This window comes from Ailuropoda melanoleuca, chromosome 10 (assembly GCF_002007445.2).
Source record: "Ailuropoda melanoleuca isolate Jingjing chromosome 10, ASM200744v2, whole genome shotgun sequence".
Lineage (NCBI taxonomy): Eukaryota > Metazoa > Chordata > Mammalia > Carnivora > Ursidae > Ailuropoda > Ailuropoda melanoleuca.
The window spans coordinates 81,182,399-81,206,023 of NC_048227.1; the positions used below are offsets into that span (position 1 = coordinate 81,182,399).

Here is a 23,625-nt window from a genome sequence, read left to right on the forward strand (position 1 = left end):
GAAAGGAGAGGGGAAGGGGGGGAGAAGCTGGGAACCAGATATGATCCAACACCATTGCTTGACCTCAAAAGGGCTTCTGTTTTCAGCATTTGTGAACAAGCCAACATATCCAAAAACCTACACAAACCGTGAAGACTATTCTGTCCCCATTCCACCCAACCCCCATCCCCACACACCATGCAACAAACACCCCAGAGCACTAGGAAGACCTCATTCCATTCCTGGAAATTGTTTTGAGCTCCTTCTGTGTGCCAGGCACTGTGCTGGGAATGGAGACTTCAGGGGAGAGTGGTATCTGCCTGGGCCTTCAGGCAATTCCTGCCTAGCTGGGCAGTCAGGCGTGCAAACAGATGGTTTCAGTTGGTGTAGGGAAGGGCTGTGCCTGAGGAGTTCCTGGTTTGCACGGCTGAGTGGGACAGGGGAGAGAGGGAGAGGGAGGGAGACGTGGAGAGCAGAACCAACATGATGTGTTCCATGAACCATAAGTATGTGGCTGCTTCTGGAGCAGAACCCAAGGCAAGTGTGAGGTAGTGAGAGATCGTGGCTTTATAGAACTGAGAGCCCCGGGTTCAAATCCTTCCTCTACCCCATGCCATTCGTGTGACCTTGAGCATGCTACTTTAATCTCTGTAAACCTCAGTTTAGGGGATCCAGAAAAAAGCCACTAGAAATACCTTTATTACTTTGTATAAAGCCCATACCCCTAAAGGATGGGGATAAAGGGGAATAAAGGATAATTCAAGAAGACGTATGTCATATTGGCTCCTAAAATTGCTTAACATTTATTCTTTTAGGATTAGTGGGTTGCAAGTCTCATGAGAGACAGAATTGGAATTGATGAGACTCCAGAGTAGAAATGGATCAAACTATTTCCTTTTTTTGCTTCAAGTTTCCTCCAAAAGTGTCATTATTTTATTTTCCTTTGTCCTTGGACAGATGTATGTAGTGGGGCCTCCCATATAGGCCTGCTCTGACAAATTCCATGTTATTTCATCACTGACATTCATACATATACTTAAGAATGAAAAAAATGAGTATCTGTAAATTCCCAAGAATTCATTCAAAATGATGAAAAAAACTACAGTGAAAACACAACAGAGAAGGAATGTGACAATTACTTGGCTTGCTTTGGTGCCTTCCTGCTCAGAAATCTTCTCTTCTTCGACTCCACAATGAAAACAGACAGCCTCTCTTTGACAACGAATAAAAGTACGAACTACTGAGAATAAGGTAGAGAAAACCCGCTGAGCCAAGATGTGGCTGGAATTTATTCTGGTGTATCTGCTCACTGCATTGGACGACTGACTCTCTGCAGCCAGGCATGGACCATAACAGCTTCTCCACTGGCCAAGGTCAGTGTTTAATGGTGATGGTTTTGATTTCAGTGAAAAATTCATAAGAGTCCTTGGCTCCTTCTCTACCCACCCCAGAGCTCTTCATCCCCCCAAAAGGGAGGTTGAGCTCTCTGATGAGCCAGCAGTTGGTCCAGACCAAGCCCGTCTGCAGCTTCTTGGCCACCCGGTGGATACGGCCCACGTTGCTGGACCACACTGTGGCTGCCAGCCCGTATTTAACGCTGTTGGCTCTTTGAATCACTTCCTCTTCACTATCGAAGGGGACGACACACGTCACTGGACCAAATATCTCTTCCTTCATGCAGCAAGAGTCATCCTTAATGTCTGTGATCACTGTGGGAAGCATAAAGTATCCTGCTTGATTCCTGGGGGGGAGACTCAACGTGTCCACCCCCTCACCGCACAGAATCCGGGCCCCTTCCGTCCGGGCTTTCTTGATGTAACTTCTGACCTGGGCGAGTGAAAACCGTGATTAGCAACATCTTACCATTTGACTTGACACAAAGCAGCAGAAAATTCAATATTTTTGAATCATGTAGGAAATATGTATAAGGCCACTGCTAAGAAATCTAAAGTGGATTATCTTACCGCTCAGCTGCTAGCCTGAGGGCAGAAGTGCTCGGACCATCACTTGGGCGTTCAGCCCTCCTACGGAAGAGGAGGGAAGTAATTTCTTTACTGTCTAAGTCCCAGGCACGTAGATAAATGCTTTTCTTACATTCTCATTTAATTCTCTCAAAACTCTATTAGCTATATATTATTCTCTCTTATTTGCTGATGATAAAATTGAGCCTCAGATAGGGTAGATGGTTCATACAACTAATAAACGGGGGAGCTAGAACTCACACTCAGGTATTTTCAGGAGTTAAATACACAAAAGAATAGTTACTCAATTTGGGGTGGGGTGGGGGGGGCGCTCTGTCAATTGCAGAATGTGGGAAGTTGAATGGTGCATAAGATTTCATGAAAGGCCAAGATGCCCTTCAATGGATAGGCTTCCAGAATAATTCACTTCTAACTTCTAGTCTCATTACTGATTATGTTCTGAAAATACACCTAGTTAATATAGACTAGGTAACTATAATGGGAAATAAATTATGTAATAAGTAAACCCAGTAACTTGGAGACAGTGACAGATGCTTATTAACAATGGTTGTAGAAATGGCTCATTATGAAATGATGTGTATGTTTATATATGGAAATTTCATTGCAGTCACAGTGATACATTATCCTACCCCTGGAGGATAGTAAAGCATAGGAGAAGTAGAAAAGTAATCCCCAAAATTAAAAGTATAGAAAAACAGTTAAGCAGTACATCAAAGGCAGGGTAAATTTTGAAGTCACACTTTGGATTCCTACTTATCACATATTTATCTGAGCATTTGGCCCCAGTATTAGATTAGTATTCCATTGTAGAACTATATTCAATGCACAGCTATGTGTTTGCCATGTAAAAATTAAACAGTAATGTTGTTTTATTATTAATTTTGCTCTAGTTTACAGAACACTTAATAAGCCATGGAGTCAAAGACTTCTAAAAAATATATTATTTGGAACAGCTTCGTATTCCGCTCTGTTACACATTTTCCCCTAATGCGCCCAATGATCTCAAAGCTCTCCCAAAAAAGCCCTAGTCTAGTTTGTGGGTGGAGACTAAATTAGGTCTGGAATTCCCTTTCCCCTATTCTCTTACTCCTGTTGAAACAACCCACTCAGATTAATTAAAAGATGCCAAAGGCAATATAATGAGTGAACAGGGAAGTTGAGGCAAAGATCTCCAGGAGCACCTGCTAAACTCAGGGCCTGAACATTTTTCTATGATTCAAACACAGAGTGGCTTTAGATTATCTCGTCTACATGGAATTTCATGATTATCTCTTAGGGGCTCTTGGTTAATAAAAGATGAAAGAAAATTTTCAAATGGTGAACTTTTCCAATTTGTAATATATAAGATGATGCACACTAAACCAAATTTATCTTCTGGAAAAAGTATCACTGGACGATAGAATGATATCTATACTAACGGCTCAGGGACGGAGATTTTCAGGAAAACTGAAAAAGAAAATGTTGTGACTGGTAATATGCCATAAAATGTAATCAATTATTACTATAAAACTTCTTCTGAGGGCAGAGAGTAGTTAGTACTTCGTAGCTTTGCCCATAAAATCCAAGCACAGAGGTCAGATGGGCAGGTGGGGGAGCCCAAGGGTTCAAATCCCAGACCCTCCACTTGCTTGTTGAGGGATTTTCAATGCTGTTTCCCCTCTGAAAAATGGGATTAATGTTCCCACCTATTTGTAAGATTAGATAAAATGTATTTAAAATATTTCGCATAATGCCTGGCATGCAGAAAGTCTTCTGAATGCCCGTCACCACTGGTGCTGTTGGTGAAGAAAGTGGTGGTTTAACACACCATCCGATGCTTACTAGCTCGGAGACTTCAGAGATATGCCCACCCTGCAGGTCAGCTTTTTTTAACCTGACAAAAGAAGAGAGCAAACTGCAAAGGTGGACCTTTACTAAGGGCCCGCAGCCCGGCCCTACTGGGGAATGCCCCTGCGAACTTGCCCTGTGCTCTGCCAGCCTGTCAACACTCAAGCATTCCATCTCCGATCACCTGCATTATGGGCAGGCTGGCATCTAGCCAGGCTCTCCAGACAGTCACCTGGAAAATAATTCGCGGCGGTAAAAAGAAAAACAAAAGCAAAAACAAAAAGCAACCTGTGAAACAGGCAGAGAGCCTTTTCTTCACTCCCAGAGGACAGAGTCGCCTGATGACTGGGACGCGGGAGAGTCACACACCCACTTACGAGCGACCTGCATCCCTGTGAGGTTCTGCGCCCTTTGCCACGACAGAACACTTCTACGTATTCTAATTGCACTCTTCTGTCACTGCCTCGCCATCTATCGTGACAACCACACAGAAGTAAGATGGACACGAGACCCAGACTCTGCAGGGCTAATTTGCTTCAAAGAAGACACAGACAGACTGCAGTGGAGAAGTGCAATACAAAGATGGCAGGCAGGCCCCCCCTGCGACGCAGCCCCCACAGCTTTCTGGGAGAGGGGAGGAAGGATGGCCACCAGTGGAACGTGTCCACTCCCTCCTTGATCTCCGAAGCATAGCAAACTGAAAAGCGTCCCACTGCAAAGGCCACATTTACACTGCCTTAGCTGCTTCCATTAGTTCTCTCTTTCAAGGGCCGAGATACCAGGGCCTTCTCACAAAAATTGACCTGCCAGGCCCCATCCTGGGTCCACCTGGTGGGAGACTCAGAAGGGGAAGCCGAGACTCCTTGCATCTGGGCACTCGTGCTCAGGGTGGAGCAGTGAGGCTGGCGGATGTCGAGGAACCCTCGGAGCCTCAGCAGGATTGCCCTACGCTTCATGTGGGGGAGGCAATGTAAGGCCACCTGAGGGCCGCTCTACAGGGCGGGGGGAAGGGGGGATCCAGTCTCCACAAAACAAGAGAGCTGCATTGATCGCAGCACGTTTATATGTGGCAGAGTAATGGGAATACCATCTTTAGTGTTCTTCCCTAGAAAAAGAACAATAAAATAAATTGGCCAGGGCATCTGTGTGGCTCAGTCGGTTGAGAGTCTCCCTTTGGCTTGAGTCGTGACCCCGGGGTCCTAGGATCAAGCCCCATGTGGGGCTCTCTGCTCAGCGGGGAGCCTGCTTCTCCCTCTCCCTCCTGTTCATGCTCTCTCTCTCTCTCAAATAAATAAACAAAATCTCAAAAAAAAATTAAAAAAATAAAAATAAATTGGCCAATGATAAAAAACTATTTTGAAATTTTTAACCATGTGTACAAAATCTTTCTCCTTAAAAGCGGTAGAGCCATGGAGCTTTCTGAGATGAGGGCAGAGTAATTCATTGTACTTTATTTTAATAATGAAGTGGCTGAAAAATTATTTTCTGTAAGGATCAAGTAGAAAGTCAAGAGAAGTTGATTGAAAAGTCTGCAGTTTGGCTCATAGTTATGTGCCACCCTTGGTTTCTTAGTGTGGACCATTGTATCATGGACACGGAAGACATTAGCAAAAGGGAAAGCTGTGTGCGTGGATACAGAAACTCTCTGCCTCATCTTTGAGATTTTTCTATAAATCTTCAGTTATTCTAAAATAGAAAGTTTATTTCTTTTCTTAGTTATTTGACCGAGATAGAAAACATATGATGGTAAAAATACATGGGAGTTTTAAAAGCTTCTGTTTAAAAGATAAATCTGGGCTTATGTTTGAATGTGGTCGGGAAAAAAAAAAACTGCTTACTGTAAGCTTCACCATTTTCAGAGTTATTCATGGCACCTAAGTGTACTACATTGAAATGACAGTAAGCAAACAAAATCCAACCAACATGTTAAGTAAACGCTTGTCTTTCCGGCATAATTTGTTTTCATTGACAATGGCATTTCTGGGCTAAGATACGTGAGAGAGAGGTTGACACCGGGCCTAGAACCTCGTCAATGTTTCAAGTCTTTAAAAAAATCAAATATCATTTGTGGTTTAGATCTACTAGGATTCTTGGCTTCTGTCCACAGCTTCTGTGGTTACAATGCTAGAAACAACGGGAATCCCTCCTGGTGTCCTGCAGGACTGTTTCACACCCTCTCCTCCCTCCCGAGCCCTCAGCACCTTCTCCCCTCCTCACCCTGCTTCCTAGTTCACTGAGAAAACAGAAGAAATAAGAAGAGGCCACCGCGCTACTACTCCCTCCGCCAAGAGCATCTGGGCTTCACAATGTCGTAAAGGTCAAAGGTAAAATGCAGTAATTCTGTGCCGTGTCAAAGATTTCTACAAACTTAAGTAAGGGCTCTGTCCCTCACTGGCTAACTGACGGGGGCATATTTTCCTTGATGGGTCTCCGTTACCAGCGCTGAAAACGGGGCCTCCAGCTCGAACATTCTATGATTTATTTTGGGAGTCACATGAGGTCATACATAACGATCACCTTAAAGACCTAAATTCCACATACCGGCCAGAGACCATCCGCAGCTTCCCCCGTGTAGACCACCACGAACCCTACCCACTAAGACCACGTCATTTGGATCGTGCCTGCTGGCACGTCCAGAATTCCATCTGCTCTAAGCCACCAGCAGAACCCTTTCCACTGAGAACTTTTATCGATGGAAATTCCTGCCACCCTTAGTCCACATCATTCTTATCAGCTGACCCTTATGTTTGAAATTTGTCTTCCTTGCTCTTGATGGTATCTCCACGCTGACCTCTCAAACTCATTCATTCCAGATAGATGCTGCTTTAATCTGGACTACATTTTGTGTATTCATATCTAACGTCTGTAGACTCTTTATCCAGAAACCACTTCCTACAGGTAGGAATTTTTTAAGAATAGGGTAGTAATTAACAACATTTCAAAGCATGAGTGTGTGCTATGCCCTGCACTGGGCTTCTCCCCAAACTCCCATTGCAGAGATTTACTTACTTTCTCCAAATGAGCTTTACTTATCAGAGCCCCCATGCTGGCCGATGGATCGGAGGGAATGCCAACTTTCCACATTCTGGTAGCTTCTACAAACTTCTCCAAAAATTCACTGTAGATGCTCTTCTGGACAAAGATTCTGCTGGTACAGAGGCAGATTTCACCCTGTCAAGAATGACACGTGAGGACAATGGCAAGACACACTCCTTCATGGGTAGGTCACCCTGCATTTCTGAGCACCTACGTGCCAGTTGCCAAGCACTGGTCGAGGCCATGGGAGACACTGATAAAACAAAGTCCCACCATGGGGAACACACAGTGTTGTGGGGAGGTCAGACAACAGCACAAGTAAATGAGCTCAATCAATAATATAATTTTAGGTCATGAGCAAAGCAATACAAGAAAATTAAGCAGAGGATGGGAATAGAAATCAATGGAAAAGTGCCGCTTCTAGTCCCTTCTAGTAAAGGGAGTTCTGGAAGGCCCTTGTGAAGAGGGGGTATTTGAATTGACATTTGATTGATGGGAAGGAGATGCCTGGGCTCCACGTGGAAGAAGGCAATTCTCAGCAGGAAGGGTAGAGCGGCTTCTTGCTGCAGAAGCGTTCTTGCCGTGGTGCGGTGTGTGCGGCGAAGCAAGAAGGCAAACAGGAGGCAGGAATGGGGGGAGGGAGGGTAGGAAAGGAGGACAGGAGGTAAGGAGCAAGGCCATACCACGTGGAGTCCCACAGGTTCACAAGGAGTTTGCATCTTGCTGCCGGTCTCGTGAAAAGACCGCGGAAGGCTTTAAGCAGCAGCATGATAGTATATAATCAGATTTCCATTGTTAAATGATCGTTCCGGCAGCTGGGTGGAGAATAGAATGGAAGGGAATGAGAGTGGGATCAGAGTAGAGCTCAGAGAGTATTCCAGAAGTCCAGATAAGCGGAGGTAGCTTAGACCAGGGCAGGACCGGCGGAGATGAGCTAAGTGATAGGCATCCATGACGTCACCAGATTTGTAAAGGGACACGGGAGCCCAAAGTGCAAGAAAACGAGTATCGATGCTCTGCAGAAGTGATGGGTTCCAAGATATATATGAATGATTGAACCGACAAGATGGGTTGATGGGTGAGTGAGATACAAGGTCGGGGTAAGAACAAGGTTTTTGATGGAGCCTCTGAGCAGATGGTAGTGCCCCGGAAAGGCAAGCCCAAGGGAGAGGAGCGGTATTGCAGGGAAAGGAGAGGGAGGGAAGTCAAGAGTTCTGCTTTGCACAGTGAGGTTCAGATGCCAAGTAGACATCCAAATAGAGATACTGTATGTTCTGCGCAGAGGGGCTAACAGGAGCCCGAGTGAAAGTGATCCTTACTATCGTTTGAATATGGCATGCAATCACTTACAAACCACGGTCTAGACACCTCAAAGCATTATGTATGTATGGTAAGTATGTATCTATATAAATAACGATTTTCACATTTATATTTGATCTTCACAATCATCCTAAGGATGGAATATTTCTAATTATTTTGATAGTTATGCAAAGGTGTATTGTCCAAATTAAATCGTCCCTGTTTTGAAACAAAAAATTCTCTCTGCAACCCAGAATCACTATAAGAACCAGCTACATATCTGGCCGGGGAAATGTCCAGACACAAGTGCCCTCTGCCATGTGGGGAGGGAGGGCGTGGTAAAGAGAGTTGAGGGGTTACCTGATCCGGGTTTCCCTGATTACTTAGTGCCAGGAAAGCATAGGTAATGCTAGGATCTCTAGGGGCATGACTTTGGAGGAAATGAGAAAAGGGAAATGTTATTTATTGCATGCCGGGCACCGTGCAGGGTGCTTTTCTCATAATAATTGGGCAGTGCAGTAGTTTTCCCAGCTTACGATTTGGAAAATGGAGCTTTAAACAAACACAAGCCCAAGTCCACCAGGCACAGGAAGTCTCAACTTCAGTCTGAGTGATTGATGTTCAAGTCCGCATTCATTTCTTCTGTGTCCCACAGCATGTCGAAGTGTGAGTGTGCCCCCGGCCAAAGGCGACTACGCGTGACGGAGATGTTTCGAAGGGGCCCATTATGTTCAACTGAGGAAGAACTGCTCGCTACATGGGACTCATCTCTCCATTCAGGAAAAAGAAACCAGCCCCTCGAGTTTGCCTAAAATCTGTTTGTTGTCTTGAATTCGCCAGTTGGGTTCCTGTCCTTTTCCCCACTGACATTTAAAATACCCCCAAGGGGAAGGCTCTCCCAGCAATTTCAAGTTCTGGCACAATCCTGGTAGCCAAGAAGCTACCGTCCATCCCCATGCTCAGAATGTTTTCCTTCATGCGGAGTGCACCCAATGTCTTCTCGGTTGTTTCTCCCTCTACAGCTTGCCCCCTACCCTTGTTGCCACTAAGCCACCCAAATGCTTGATTTAATTGTTCACTTTGGTACTTGTTTATTTTAATGATTAAAATAGCTATATCATGAAATTGCAAGTCTATTTTCCAAAATCTAAAATTTAAGTCTATTGATCCAGAAAAACTCTCCTTATAGACACAGACGTACCTGTAAATAGAGGTACAGAGAGAGATACAGAAAAAAGGCCACTTTCTCTAAGAATTACAGTGAGAGAAATAATTACAATTATAATGATCACCAAAAGAACCACCGTCAAGCATGGTTTTCAGTCTACAACTCACAAAATCGCTACTGGAAGGCATCATTTCTGCTTCCATGAGTTTACAGGTAAAGAAATGAAGGTTCAAAAGGTTATGGCAACTTATGCAAGTTAAACAGATAGACTTCATTTCACTCATCTTTCTTTCTATGGCGGCTCTAACTCTTTAGTTAATTCTTTGTTCGCTGCTAAAATTTTTAAAAAGCAGACCCTTTGGAGAAAATCATTCAGTATCTGTGCACAGCTGCTCCACCCTAGGCCTGATCCTGGGCGTTGAAGGTCAAATGCGACCCCAAAGCAGACTCTTTGTGAGGCTTACAGTCTGGCCTGTCTGGGTCAGGGTTCCTAACCCTTTGGGATGCCATGGCCTCGAAGAATCTGCTGAGAACTGTGGCCTCCAGAAATACATCTGGTCACAATTTTGGAAGGTGCAATGTTGCTCATGACTCCATGACATCCATGACTCCAACATCAGAAACGTGCTCTCGACTGGTTCAGGCATCATTTCTAAGTGTGTGCTGCATTTGGGATGCTTTGGGGGGAACGCAAGGTTTACTGGAGATAGGACATTTAGACAGCAAAAAGAGAACGGCGGTAACTATGAATAAAGGGATGAAAAAGCTTGGCGAAGCAAACAATCCACCGTTTTGCCCGTGGCTGGTAATGCCTGACAAGCCGCGTAACTCAAGAACTGGAGCTTGCACAGCAGAAGCTGTGATTCCGCAAGACCGCAGACGGACATCGAGACAAAACAGAGAGGCAGTGGAAGAACACAACGTAACAACCTCCTCTCCCTGAAACGGCACCAGACGGACCCCCTCGCTCCTGGCTTGGCCCCGTGATGAAACAGACCCAGTCTGACCTGGTCACAGCGTTTAAAAGCAAACTAACTAAAAACAAACCAAACCAACCCAGAGGACACACCTGGTTGGCGAAGCTGGACTTGACCGTCGTTGGAATGCACTCCTCCAGGTTGGCGTCCTCAAAGATGATGGCAGGGTTCTTGCCCCCCAGCTCCAGGGAGAGCTTCTTGCAGTGGGGAGCACTCAGCTGTGTGATCCGCTCGGCTGTGGGCTGGCTCCCCGTGAAGGAAATGAGAGGTACCTCTGGATGGGACACCAGGGCCTCGCCTACCCGGGGCCCCGTGCCAAACACAATATTTACCACACCTGGTGGAACACCTGGACAGGAAACAGAACAGTCTCCAGGTCTGTATCTGGATGGGATACGGAAACAGTGACAGAATTATAACAGTCATTCTTCTCTGTATGTTCAGAACTTCGGGTGACATAGAGGCTCTCCTGGAAAGTACAGTAGCCCGAACGGGTGGGAGCAGACTTTGATGCCTGTCTCCAGTTTAACAGCAAAGCAAAGACTATAGCACCACCTTGCTCCAGGGTGCCCTAGGTGGGATTCTCCAGGTGCTTGGCCTTAGAAAAATGAAGAGTAGAACATTCGAATTAATTCATTCCATGATATTGACTAGGCATCAGGGGCAGGGGGCGCAGAGATAGCCTCAGGCAGGTCAAGTCCTGTAAGGTAGGAGAGCCCTGCTCCAAGTTGGCATTCAGGAGTCACAATTCAGTGTGAAAATGTGAAGCAGAGGGAAGAAGAGACTGACTGTCTTGGCCCAGGGAAGTGAGGGAGGGCTCCTCCGGGAAGGTGAGCATTGAGTTAAAGATCAATGTGTCCCATGACACGGACATACACTCTAGGGCTGACTTAAAGTACCAAGAACACCCAAAAACAGGTGCCCCCATCTTTCTAGCATGAGACCCTAGCCCCACGTTTGCATGTATCTTTTTATGTGTTTATGGCTTTACTGGTTTATTACCTAGCGAACACTGGCAGGTGCGCTATCTAAGGGCAGAAATGGCATCTGTGTTCTGCTCCCCATGCACTCCCCCCCCATGCCATGGCCCTAGTTTGCCAGATAGATTAATTCCAGTAAGTACTCACATTCACTGTGGGCCAGTCCGTTGCTGGAAGCGATTTAGATTTCCCGGCCACTGGATGAGGTAGGGAGGATTACTATCCTCACCTCATCCCAACTGAGGCAAAAATGAGGTTGAATAGCCACCACTAGGAGGCAAAACCAGGTGTAGACGGTTAACAAATAATCAAGTGAATGAATGAATGAAGGCTTAGTGTACATCATCCAAATCAGAAATGGTCCTTGATTCTGGAAAGCTTTATGTGTCCAGGAAAAAAATCTATGTGCAATCGTGTCGTGTCCAGGAAGCTCTTAGGGTTTCCCCGGAGGTTAGCTGAGTTTACTCCCCACACTTCTTCAGCCTGGAAGTATAGCAGACGCAGAACCCCTCCGACGTGTAAGACTTTGAACTACTTCCCTGCTCCCAGTCTTCCCCTGTCCACGTTAGACATTCTGTCCTGACTAGAAACACACTCTGTGGGATTAGAACCATCAACTCCAGAATGTGCTTTTAAAGCACATAAATAACAAGTTCTCATTGATGATCCGTCTTCATCCAGAACACCTTCCCATCAAGCCAGAGCCTTAGCCCGGTCACTTGAGGGGACACACGAGGCCCCCTTCAGGTGAGCCTCGGTGACAGGTGTGGAGAATCAATGACTCATGGTGGCAGCTGGCAGAGCTGGCAGAGCTTCACCTCTAATGGCCCCACCTTTATATGCATGTGTGCACTCACTGAAATCTAGCATGGGTCGGTCCTGGATCACAGGTCACTGCCAGGAAGGGCAGACCCAGGGCCAAGCACCATGTGAGAGCTGCTGAGCCCTGCGTTGGGGCAAAGAGGAGGCTCAGGAGAGGGGCCCTCACGGCAGTTGATGGGGGACAGACAAGGACGAGTTTCCCACCATTTGCAGGCTGGGGTCCTGCATCTCCATCAGACCGTGGGCATGTGAATATTTGCCCGATATTTTCTGATTGGGGTTTGGGGGCAAGAGAAGGTGGACTATTGGGTTTTATAAATCCTGAAGGCAAAATTGGACCAAATCACTTCTAACATATACAACAGCATTTTAACGAAGAGTGAAGAAAACTTAGAAACACCACATACTTATCATCCCAGGAAAGTGAGCTCATTTCTGCAGCCAATTGCCTTCTACACAACGGCATTAATGCTTTACATTTCCTTGAACTTTGGTGTTAATACGTTAAGAGCCACCTACTGGCCATTATTTCTCAGCACCACTTTGCCATTTGATCGAGACAGTAATGAATTTTTCTAGATACATCAGCCCTCTATCCTTAAGATACGCCACTTATCAGAGAAGAAGGCACTACGTTGGCAAATAACAATTCGGTAAAACTCAGAGTAGCTGGCTAATGGACAACACAGGGACCAGAATATGGCAGGATGGCAACAAGCTTCCATTGGGCGGAACAAAACTAGGAAGGGCCCTAAATCCACACTCCAGGAAAGAGGCATACATTTGGTGCCCCCAAGAAGAAATAAATATTTTAGAACTATAAAAGAGATACGGTATACTTTTTTAAGTGATTTTACCGCAGAGGAAGTTCACCTGTCAAGTCTGTTTCAATGCTCAGGACTCGAGGACTGGCTCTTTAAATACCCAGAATGCACAACGAGGTCATGCTAGCTTTCTTTTTCTTACACTATTAAACATGTCTCATACAGATTCTCAATCCAAATGGAGAAACTAGGGCTTAAGACAAGTGCGATTTGAGCCTTACACTCTCTGTGGTGGCCAGAAGAAGAAAGTTTAGCGAATCCAGCAGAGGCAGGGAACGAGAGAAGAACTGTCTTGGTGTAACAAGCTTATTCATTCACAAGGAAGAAGATCAATGCTGTGCAAATATACGGAAATGTAAAACTCTCGTGCAGACCAGGGGCTGGGTGTATAGAAGCAGAGAGTGCTTAGGGAAGAGAAATCATCATAGATCAAGCTGTGGTTGACTTCAAGAGAGAGTGGCTCTGGGGGCACAGCTCTGTGGCACCATCCCACCTGCATGGGTGCCCTCCCCAACATGGATCACAGCACAGCATCGGCCCTACTTCTGTCTACTCCAGGGAGCCTACAGTCAACAGACAGAGAAGAAAGGCCATGGACCTCTGTAAACTCTTGGCAGTTAATTTGACAAAGAATGGCATTAGAATGTGATCCCTCATGTAAGGAAAGAATGACACCTGTGGGACATGGGAGAGGTAGGCACATTTCTATCATACACCCTCCAGAAGCCTAAGGCATCCATAAATATCATCCCAAAGACTGAAGCTGGGAGGTCTCATTCCTCTGTATAATACAAGGGAAACGGGCAGCTAGGCTCATAAGACCACACAGTTCAACCTGCCCTCTAAATCCTGGAGTAAAGAACTGTCCCAACTTTCTTGGAAGCCAACGTGTAAGTTTTTGCTTGGAGAGATAAAGTATCCAGAAGAGGGAGATATGGGTTCTTTCCAACCACCTACTTTATGGATATGGGTTAGCCCAGCAGTACTGTCTCTGTGGGCTTGAAGGAAGTATGTACAGCAGAGACTGACAGAAAGACAGCCTGTTTCCCACCACCCACCCATCATCCCAGCCCAAGGTGTGTATGAGGGACCTAATAGTGAGGGGCTTTCTTGTGGGTTGCAAGCTAGGGTCTCCTGACTTCCTCCAACCCTGGTGCGGTGTCAGACTGTGCCCGTGCTGAGTTATACCCCAGGACGTACCCAGGAACATACCTCAAATGTGGCCATGACATTGTTGACATAAAGAGGACAAGGAGCCATATTGTATCAGCTTCCACACAGTGGCTCCAAATGCAGGGAAAACTGAGGGAGGTATATTCAAATCTCCTGAAAATGGCTACTTCTAGTGGGTATCGTATAACCATACAAACCAGTGAAGTACCTAACAGTAGCCTTACTTGCATCAAGATTAACATGTGGTTCAAATACGAGATTTAAATTGACCATTGAAGACCATCTCTGGAGCAGGCTGGTGTCTAAGATGACTGGGTTCTTTAAGCCTGCTGTCACTTCACAGTTGTGCAATCATTTCGCTGCCTGCCTACCCCCGCTGCCAGGGGAACATTCCTGCAGGGGCACAGGCAGGGTTGAAGAGAGGAAGCAGTGTGATTCAGCCCTGTGCATGAATGGGATTTCTCAGAAAAGGATCCGAGAGAGGAAAACCAAAGATGTCAATGGAATCAATTTTGCTCCGAGCAGATTTTTATCCAAAACAACTTTTCAAATGTCAGGGAGGCTGAGGTGGCTCAAGCCCACAAAACTTGCAACCCCAAAGCCAACCCTGTGCCTGTCCAGACCCACAACTCATTACCTGCTCTCTCCAGGAGTTTGCACATCATCCACGCAGTCACCGAAGTCAGCTCGCTGGGCTTGGCTATCACAGTATTGCCAGCAGCAATGGCCGGCGCCACCTTCCAGGTCAGCAAGTAGAGTGGCAAATTCCAGGGGCTGATCAGACCGGCTATAAGAGGAGAACAGAAACACTGCCACCAATGGCAGGCTCCTTAAAGTAGACCGGCCAGCTGGGTTTCTTAACATGGAACTCCTTCAACCTGCATAAAACTTAGGCTTACTTTTCTAAAACCCCAAACTTTGCTTCCTTGTAGCCAACCTCAGGGAAATAACTCTAAAATGTATTACAAGCATTACTGCGCCTTTTAAAACTATCAGTCAATACAATTTACTCTTTTCTCGATGATGTAACATTGCATGTATGAACAAGAGCAATGTAAGTTCCAGGGCCAAGAGTTTGTCACCTGTTACTAAATAGTTTCAGAATATGATGAGTTTTGAGATTTACAGACTGACTTTTACATTTTTTTTAAACTTCTATCTCCTTCTTCATCATCAAACTGTCTAGCTACTATTTCTTTTAAGTTTTTCCATCACTATTTCTAACCTGTTATGGATTAAGACATAAAATCTCAAGCTTTTTAGAATTATTGGTAAAATGAGAGCAAATGACTTCTGAGTCTGCCTTGTGGGGGCCCTCCTATTAGTAAAGCCAATGAATTTTGATGCATAAACTGTGAAATTCATTTTAACTAGCCAGAGGATTTTTTAATAAAAAATTCTCTCTAGGTTCTCACCTTTATCATGAGCAGATAAGATTGCTAAATAAGTAATAGAACCAGCATCCAGAACGTGTCTCCATGTAATATTCTGAAACCAACTAGGTTTCCAACCATAACACACACACACAAACACACACACACACACACACAATCTACCTTATGAATACGTAAATGGATTCATCTTATTTTATACTCTTTCCTTAAACCTATGCTGTGAAAACAAACATATATTTTTATGTGATTATTTTCTTATTAGAAAATCTTTTCTTTAGAGGATAACAGAATATTTTTCCTGCATTATATATCACCACATTCTAAGAGGGAGGTTTGAGCTTTTCCTAATTCCTTAAAAATATGATTTGCAAAGGGCTCAAATAACCGAAGTGGTAATATGTCCCATTTTCTTTCCTTTTAATTTATTTTCTTTTGTCCTGTCATAAAATGTAACAAGGGTGTTTGGCGGTTGGAGGAACAGTGACATCTAGTGGATATTTTCAGTCATTGCTCGTGTTTATATGTCCTCCAATAGAAAGAGGGAAGCAACTAATTCAGTCAAGACTAATCTACCTGGCACTGTTCTAAGTGACCTACAAATATATAAATACAAAATTAAACTATTCTCCCGGTTTTTAAAATAAGAATCCTCAAGCATACAAATGTTATGAAGCTGGCCCTGCGCATATCCAGAATCCATGCTCTTAACTACAAGACCCTCTGGAAATAATTTTTTTTTTTTTAATTGTAGGGGTAGGGGGAAGCTTCTTATGTGAATTTCCTCCCACCATTATTCTTTTCCTGATAATTTCCCAAGAACAATGTTCTAGGAATAAGCAGGGAGTGTGACACAAAGGAAATAAACTAGAAATAGATTTTTGAGGCCCATTAATTTTCGGTCAAAGTAGAAAAAATTCGCTCTTTCCCTTCTTTTGGTCTGTTCCTCTGGATGAGTTCTACGGCCCCGAGGGCGCACCCCTCCGCTCTGCCGCAGGCCAGGCTGTCCCTGGGCAACACCTACCGATGCCCACAGGGGCGCGCACGGTGTAGTGCAGGCAGCCCACGTGGTCCATCTGCGTGCACTCGGATGTGTGGTGCAGGATGGAGGAGGCGAAGAACCGGAAGTTCTGCACGGACCGGGGAATGTCCATGGTTCTGGCCAGTGTTATGGTTTTCCCTGTAAGAAGTCAACAACAGAAAGCACGGTCTGCATACTTCGCCAGGACAGTGGAGACACGATCATACGTGATCCCAGCTCACGCTGACCGAGCCTTGGTTCTTTCCAGCCTGAGACTTCATCCCCTGACGACACAGAGAGTGCATCACGGTTTCAGAGAAGCATGAAATAATTAGGTATGAAGTTATCAGATGAAGGGGGGGTGGTTAAAATCAAGTGAAATAATCTTTGCTTGGTGGGCTGAATAATTCGTAGCTATCATGAATTCGCCAGATGCGACCACTCTGCTCATATCAGCTCTTTCCATTCAAAATCACCAAGCTTTGCACATATTGCAAAGGGGTTGGAGTAATGGGTGTTAAGAGAGCTGTATCTGCAGGACACAATAAAACCACTTAGACAAACATATGATGTGTATTAAATGTCTCCCCAACACATGGTGAAGTCCTTAAGATGGGCACCTGGCAGAACGGCTGAGGGGACCCTGAGGATGATGTGTGGCACTGAACAAAAAAAGAAACATAGCTTTTCTGGATTGTTCCTTAGTTGTCTTCGGTGATTCAGGGGGACTCCCGGTGTCAGCTGGACCAACAGGAAACATCTTTTTCTTAAGGGTTTGGACTCAGGCTGCTTCCTAACTTTAGGCTGATTTATAGCACACATACAACTTTAAAAGATCTCAGGTTTTCCTAACAGATAGTACTGCAAGGATTTATGGACATTTACTCCATTACCCATGCCTCTGGGAAGGAGATAAAAATTAAGAAGTTGTGTTGGGAGTGCAGTACCGACATACCGGATTCTTTCTAAATAACCTGAGCGTAACGGCTCTTCAGTTTCTTTTGCTTTGAAATGGTCTACCTAGAATTGGTGGAGGATTGCATGATTGGCCCTCTTCTTCTTCTCTCCCCACATCCATGCCCTTCGCCAAAAACCTTGGCAATGCCTTCCACCAAATGGCCAAAGTGTATTTATTTCCTTGCCCCTGGAACTTGGGCTTAGCCGTGACCTACTTGGGCCATCAGAATGGGGCAGAAGCCGGCCAGATGCAAGCCTCCTGGGTGATTTTTCCTTCTACGTCTACCTCGGCCAAGAGAAGCACAGGTCCGGGCTGGCCCGATGGGCCCAGGGGGCTAATATGGAGGGAGTCCCTGAGTCCCATCCATTGCGGCTAAGAGACAGAGGTCACCTGACCTACTGGAAGGAGGGTAGGCATTGCCGGCATCTGAGTAATTGTACTGCCCTTTTCCTAAAGCACTGCACTCACCTTGGTCCCTGGACTCTGCCTGCGCCAGCTCCTCCAGGGACTGTTCCAGCAGATCGGCCAGCCGGTGCAGCACCTGCGATCGTTCCTGGGGGCTCCGGGCCGACCAGCCAGGGAAGGCTGCTCTGGCCGCCTCCACCGCGGCTTCAATCTTGGAGGAGCAAGAGGAAGAGGGTCACCTTAAGACTATTGCTCCTGAGGTTGGATGAATCCAGAATCCACAGGGCCACCCACGCTTAATTTTTTTCTGCCTAATTTCAAATATTCAGTACTCCCTCCCTCGTGCTGAGTTACCTGCAAAGTGGTGTTTACGTGACCAGTGAATCGGGGGCACCACAAGAACAAAGAAGAATGCTCCATTTCAGCCAGGGCATTCAGATGCAGCAATCAGAAAGAAGCTATTTGAATTTTAATAGATGCACATTTTCAATCATGCCAAAATACAAAAAATTTTTTGAATAGCATATGACGGAGAAAACTTCATCTAGATGTGTAGACTCTCTCAACTTTTAATCCAGCTTCAACATATCTGATAAAGCCTAAAATTTTGTTTGAAATCATATCCTCGGATTGTCATTTCCACTCAGAATGACTAGTCATAATAGTCATTTACTGACAATTTTTCATATATATATAAAGGAATATGCTAAACACACAAATTATTTCATTTAACCCGTTTTAAAATTCTGTACCAGGACTATTGCTATGCCCATTTTGCGGATGAGGAAACTGAGGCACAGAGAACTTAAGTAACTTGGCAGAGGTCACACAGCTAATAAGTGACAGCATCAGGATTCAAACCTGGATACTGGTGGCTCCGAAGACCACAGCTGGCCTGCTAAGGCAGAGCCACAGACCCTGTGCCCTGCCTGGCTCTGCCCAGTGAAGGAGGCCCCTGTGGGAAAGGAGGGCATCTGTGTTTGAATAGACAGCTTAGAGACCTGGTTTTGGAGCAAATCCAAAAGGAAGCAATATATGGAAGGGTTTGAGCAAGGCCAACTCCCGCAAGGCACAATGAGTCTTCTGGTCTTCATCAAAGTCGAAGCAACGTCTTTCCCAGAGATAAGATCCATAGCCTGTGTCTCGATCCTCTCCTCTCTCACAGGCATGACAAGACGTTATTATCACTCACAGCTTTCTTCCACCCCTGGCCCAGGCCCAGCCTCTAGAATCCTTTTCCACAGGCTTCAGGCAACCACGAGCATCTTTCTCAAATCACATGACCTGACAATTCCACCACCCTCTCCCCCAAAATCTGATCCACACTGCTCCTTTGTTTTCTTTATAAACAGAGTCACTTCCAGCTGAGCTGAATAAAGGATGACACGATTCTCATCTTAATTATAAATTTCTGGAAAAGTGCTGTTTTGGGTTCTTCTGTGGACCCGCAGAAGGATGAAGGAAGAACGTGGCCTTGGTGTTCTCCAGCAGAGGCTGCAGCCTCCCCGAGGCCTGACTGCCAGCCAACAAGGGGAGGGCGCCTTCCTCCCGGGCTCAGTGGAAAAGCTTATCTTCCTGAGGCTGTCGCTGTAAAATCGAAGCTTTTGCTATGCAGAAAACTCAAATCCAGTCCTATTTCCTAAGTTGGTTTATGTCTGTGTACTATAGAATACATATTAATCTATATGAGCAAAAGTTAATACCTAGAAAGCATTTACTATTTGCCAAACACTAAGGGCTTTACATCTACCAGTCTGTTTCCTCCTCAGAGCCACACTAGAAGGCAGGTGTTATTGTTATTCCCATTTTAGAGGTCAGGAGACTGAGGCGCAAGGAAGTTCAGCTCCAAGTCAAGATGGTAGACACTAAGTGGTGCAGCTGGTCTTTGAAGCCAGGCGGTCTGACTCCAGTCTGTGCTTATGACTGCAAAGCTATCACGTAAACACCACCACACACATGCGTGCACGTGTGTGTTGTGTCTGCGAGCGCGCGCGCGTTTGTGTGTGTGTGTGTGTGTGGCCACTGATCCAGGCGTCAGAGATGAGAATGTTAGCTCACTGTCGTCTGTGGAGTAAGAACGATGATAGAGTCTTATTTGTAGGTTGTTAATGACTCACATGGGGGGTAATTTGTATTAGAGGGTTTAGTGAACACAGAGCACAGAGCAAAACCTGTTAGCAGCGCCAGCCGCACTTTCTGTAAGAGACTTTCTGCGAAATTCGGCATGCAGCTTGTATGTTGACGATATTTTTCAAGCCAGCAAAACCTGGGACTTGAGGGATCAGAGAGGATATTTGCAAGTTAAATTGCTAGGCAATCCAAAATATTTATTCCTCTACCAGCAGATGCATCCATACTGAATTCTATCTTCTTAAAAGGCCATTAGCCGGAGAAAATACTTCAACTAAATTTGTCATATTTGTTATTTTAACTTTTCTTTACTTTGGAAACACTTCAAGACCAGGAGGATTGGATAACACAAAGCTGGATTTTCCACATCTATCCCAGGTCATTTGAAACAAACAAAATCGTGGGTTATAGTTTAACCAACAGATTAGCCAATGTTTGCAAACTTTTATCCACAAGTCTAAAGGTTTTTTAATGCAAGACGGTTTTAAAATATTATTAACAAAAGAAAAACAATAGTTTAGGATATTGGAAGGCTTATTTATATATATTTATTTGCATATGAAGGCTACAGTTATCTTTCAAATAATCTAGTTCTTTGTGTCTTAAACATTAAAATCCATTAGGCATTAGATTACGGACATCAGCCACATTCATCAGCCCGGACACACTTACATTGCCAATGTGATAACTGATAACTAATCAAATATATTGCCAACATTTTATAAAACTTCTCAAATAAAATTCTATATCACTAAAAAAATTTTAATGTTTGGGGCCTTTAAGCATTTTGTGTAAGAAAAAGGATGGTGTTAAATTTAAATGCAAAACTATATGGGAATTTGATTTTGCATTTCATCATTCAAGTATCAGTTTTACTTCACTAGATATTTTAAAGACATAAGGCATTATTAGAGGATAATCTAAGATAAATCCCTGGGTCTTTCACTTTTGCTTGTTTTAGTGGGGTAACAAGGTTTTTTTTAGAAATCCATGAATATAGTGGCAGTTAGGCAGCACTTGGTAAAGAAAAGGAAACAGAAACACTGATTATTCTTAACAAATAATACTTTTTACTAGAACCCTACTAAGGAATGTCTGAGAAAGGCAGCTGTGTGTTGTCTAGATTAATCACTTGCTTCTGCACAAAGTCATGGGCTTTGTTCCAGACATAGGTATTCCCTTTTGAAAGTTCACAGGAGGCCACTTCGCTTTTACATTAGCACCTGTTTTAACTAACCAAAAGAAATACGAAGAGGATTTTCACTTCTATGAAAAAAGCCGTTTTCATACGGATGCTCTTCACTTTACGCCATTTCAAAAAGTTTCATAAGAACGCTCTCCTTTTGGATAGTGGGGGAAACCTGCATCTTTAAAGTCCCATTACAAAGCAAATCTTCCCAGAACTGAAATCTTCCTTCTGCTTGTGTTTAACAATTCTACACCTTTTCCCAACTCTCTTCGCTCCTAGAAATGTAAGTGATGTGTAATTCATCAACACATGAAGTACATGTCGGTCTTCTCTAAGTGAACATACTCACCCCTTTTTTAAAGATTTCTTTATTTGAGAGAAAGAGAGGGAAGGGGAGGGGCAGAGGGAAAGGGAAAAAGAGTCTTTAAGCAGACTCTGCACTGAGCACAAGCCCAGTGTGGGGCTTGATCCCACGCCCCTGAGATCATGCAGGTCCTGAGCAAAACCAAGGAACGCTCAGCAGACTGCCCCAGCCAGGCGCCCCACTCACCTCTTCTTCTCCACTGTTGGGCACTCTGCAGTACACATCCCCCGTAGACGGATCATAAGAATCAATATAGGAGTTACAAGGTACAAACTTTCCATTAATGAAGTTTTCCAGCGTCAGAAGTGCCTTTGTTCCAGCCATGGTGGAGACAACTCCCGCTTTTCTCCGTGGCAGTTGTTCCCTTTGGCTCTCCCTGCATGCTTCCCTACCCTGAGTGAGCCCTGTCCTCACCTCCAGGCCCAAAGTCCTCATTTGCCAATCAGTAAAAGTGGGAGGTGGCCTGACACTCAGGAATGTTCCAGTCTCCAAACTCTGAGTGAAGAGGATTGGGGCATATGTCACAGACTTCCAGTATTTTATGAGAAAGGGATAATAACATGGTGAGCTAACATCAGCTTATGTGTCCATGGCCCTTTGAAATGTCAGAAGGCACCTGTGTGTCTCCTTTTATTGGGTTCACACTCTATTGTTCAAACATGGAGGGCCAGACCCTGAAGCAAGTCTTTGACATGAATTTACTCATTTATTCCACACAACAATCCTATTTAAGTGAAGTCATTAAATCCCCTGTATGATACAAGGAACCAAGCCTCAAAGAAGTTAATTTGTCCAAAATCGCAGTTGCTAAGGAATGAACTTTAATCCTTTTATCTCCAAATCATGTGATTTTCCTCAACACATCACTGCCCTCACCCCACAGAGGTGACTGAAGACAGATGCCCTCTTTCCATCTCTCGTCTGTTTCTCCTTGCTGTGGCTCCCTCCTCTGTGAATGGTCCCTCAATCCAGAAACCAGCAGCTCCCATCTTCCCAGCTGTGCCACGCCAGTAAGGACACAAGCCACATCTATGCACGGGTAGAGGAAGCACACGGGGACTCATAGCCATGATGCATGTAAGAATTTCTATAAATTGGTAAGGGAACTGGACAATCCAATTGAAAAAATATAAGCAAAGACTATAAACAAGCAATTCACAGTAAAAGGGATGCAATTGGCTAATGAAGGCCTGAAAGGTGTCCCACCTCATTGTTAATCAAGGGAAGGTGAGGTACAAAGAGGTGTCCTGACTCCCCAGTCAGACTAGAAAACATTTTAAAAGGTCTGTAATATCCGCTCTGTGTGCAGATGTGGAAAAGCAGGTGCTCTTCTAGTCCCCCGACGGGGGTGGGAGGGGTCACAGAACGCCCGCCCGTGAGGGCAATCTGGCCATATCAGCATTTAAAACGTGCCCATGTGGAGGCTAGTAATTCCCCTTTTCGGAATCTCTCCCACAGTATTTCTTGCTCTGGTGAAAGTAGGTAAGTCACAGGGCATTGTTTTATATTGTAATTTCAAAATCGAAAATAGAAATACCTACCAACTGACAATTATTATAATGAGTTGTGACACCCAGAATAAGGAATGTTATTTAGCCATTGAAAGGATGTACTGTTAAGTGATAAAAAGAAAGCTAGTGGATAATATACACGATAGGATCTCCTTGGATGCCTGCTTGAGGGGGATGCAAGGGGGGAATGAGGGTTTCTTCTTCTTTTCACTCCATATGTTTTAAATTTCTTGAATACTGTATGATGAACTTATATCAATATGCAACTTTCGTAGTTAAAATTTAGTCCAATGAGATATCGATATTCTAAATTCATTGGTCATTTGGGACATTTGCTGGCTGTGCACGTCCTCACGTCCTCCTGCTCCTGCCTTAACTGGTCTCTCTCTAAATAATCTCCCAAAATTCTTGCCGATCACCCATACAAAGCAAGAGGCACCCCATTCCCTGTGCAAAGAAGCTTCAGGCCTCTCTGCAAATCGAAAACTGACCTATGATGGTCTGCTGAACAAAGGACCAACCCCTCTGGTCTTCTCACCTTTGCAGCTCAAAGCCTCTGCAGAAACTTTGGAATTAGAACTCATTTTAT

General features: G+C 44.7%; 1 protein-coding gene across 1 annotated transcript; it reads right to left on the reverse strand.

Moving 5' to 3' along the window:
• Positions 1 to 706: 706 nt before the first annotated feature.
• On the reverse strand, positions 707 to 22,537 carry ALDH8A1 (aldehyde dehydrogenase 8 family member A1). Its single transcript, XM_002915073.4, has 7 exons — positions 21,712 to 22,537; positions 17,906 to 18,053; positions 16,483 to 16,638; positions 14,705 to 14,854; positions 10,361 to 10,617; positions 6,798 to 6,959; positions 707 to 1,806 (listed from the first exon to the last, which is right to left on the reverse strand). The coding sequence occupies exons 1-7, from the start codon at positions 21,958 to 21,960 to the stop codon at positions 1,354 to 1,356; spliced, it is 1,575 nt and encodes a 524-aa protein (XP_002915119.2). The 5' UTR covers positions 21,961 to 22,537; the 3' UTR covers positions 707 to 1,353.
• Between the last annotated feature and the right edge of the window lie 1,088 nt (positions 22,538 to 23,625).

Bases quoted from the DNA above. Each gene is read 5' to 3' on its own strand.
- ALDH8A1 (XM_002915073.4), bottom strand. From the start codon at position 21,960: ATGAGGACTTTGGGCCTGGAGGTGAGGACAGGGCTCACTCAGGGTAGG. The intron at 14,855-16,482 runs GTAGGTGTTGCC...CTCCTCTTATAG, and splicing joins GCGCGCCCCTGTGGGCATCG to CCGGTCTGATCAGCCCCTGG. The intron at 1,807-6,797 runs GTAAGTAAATCT...TCACTCGCCCAG, and splicing joins GTAAAGCTCATTTGGAGAAA to GTCAGAAGTTACATCAAGAA.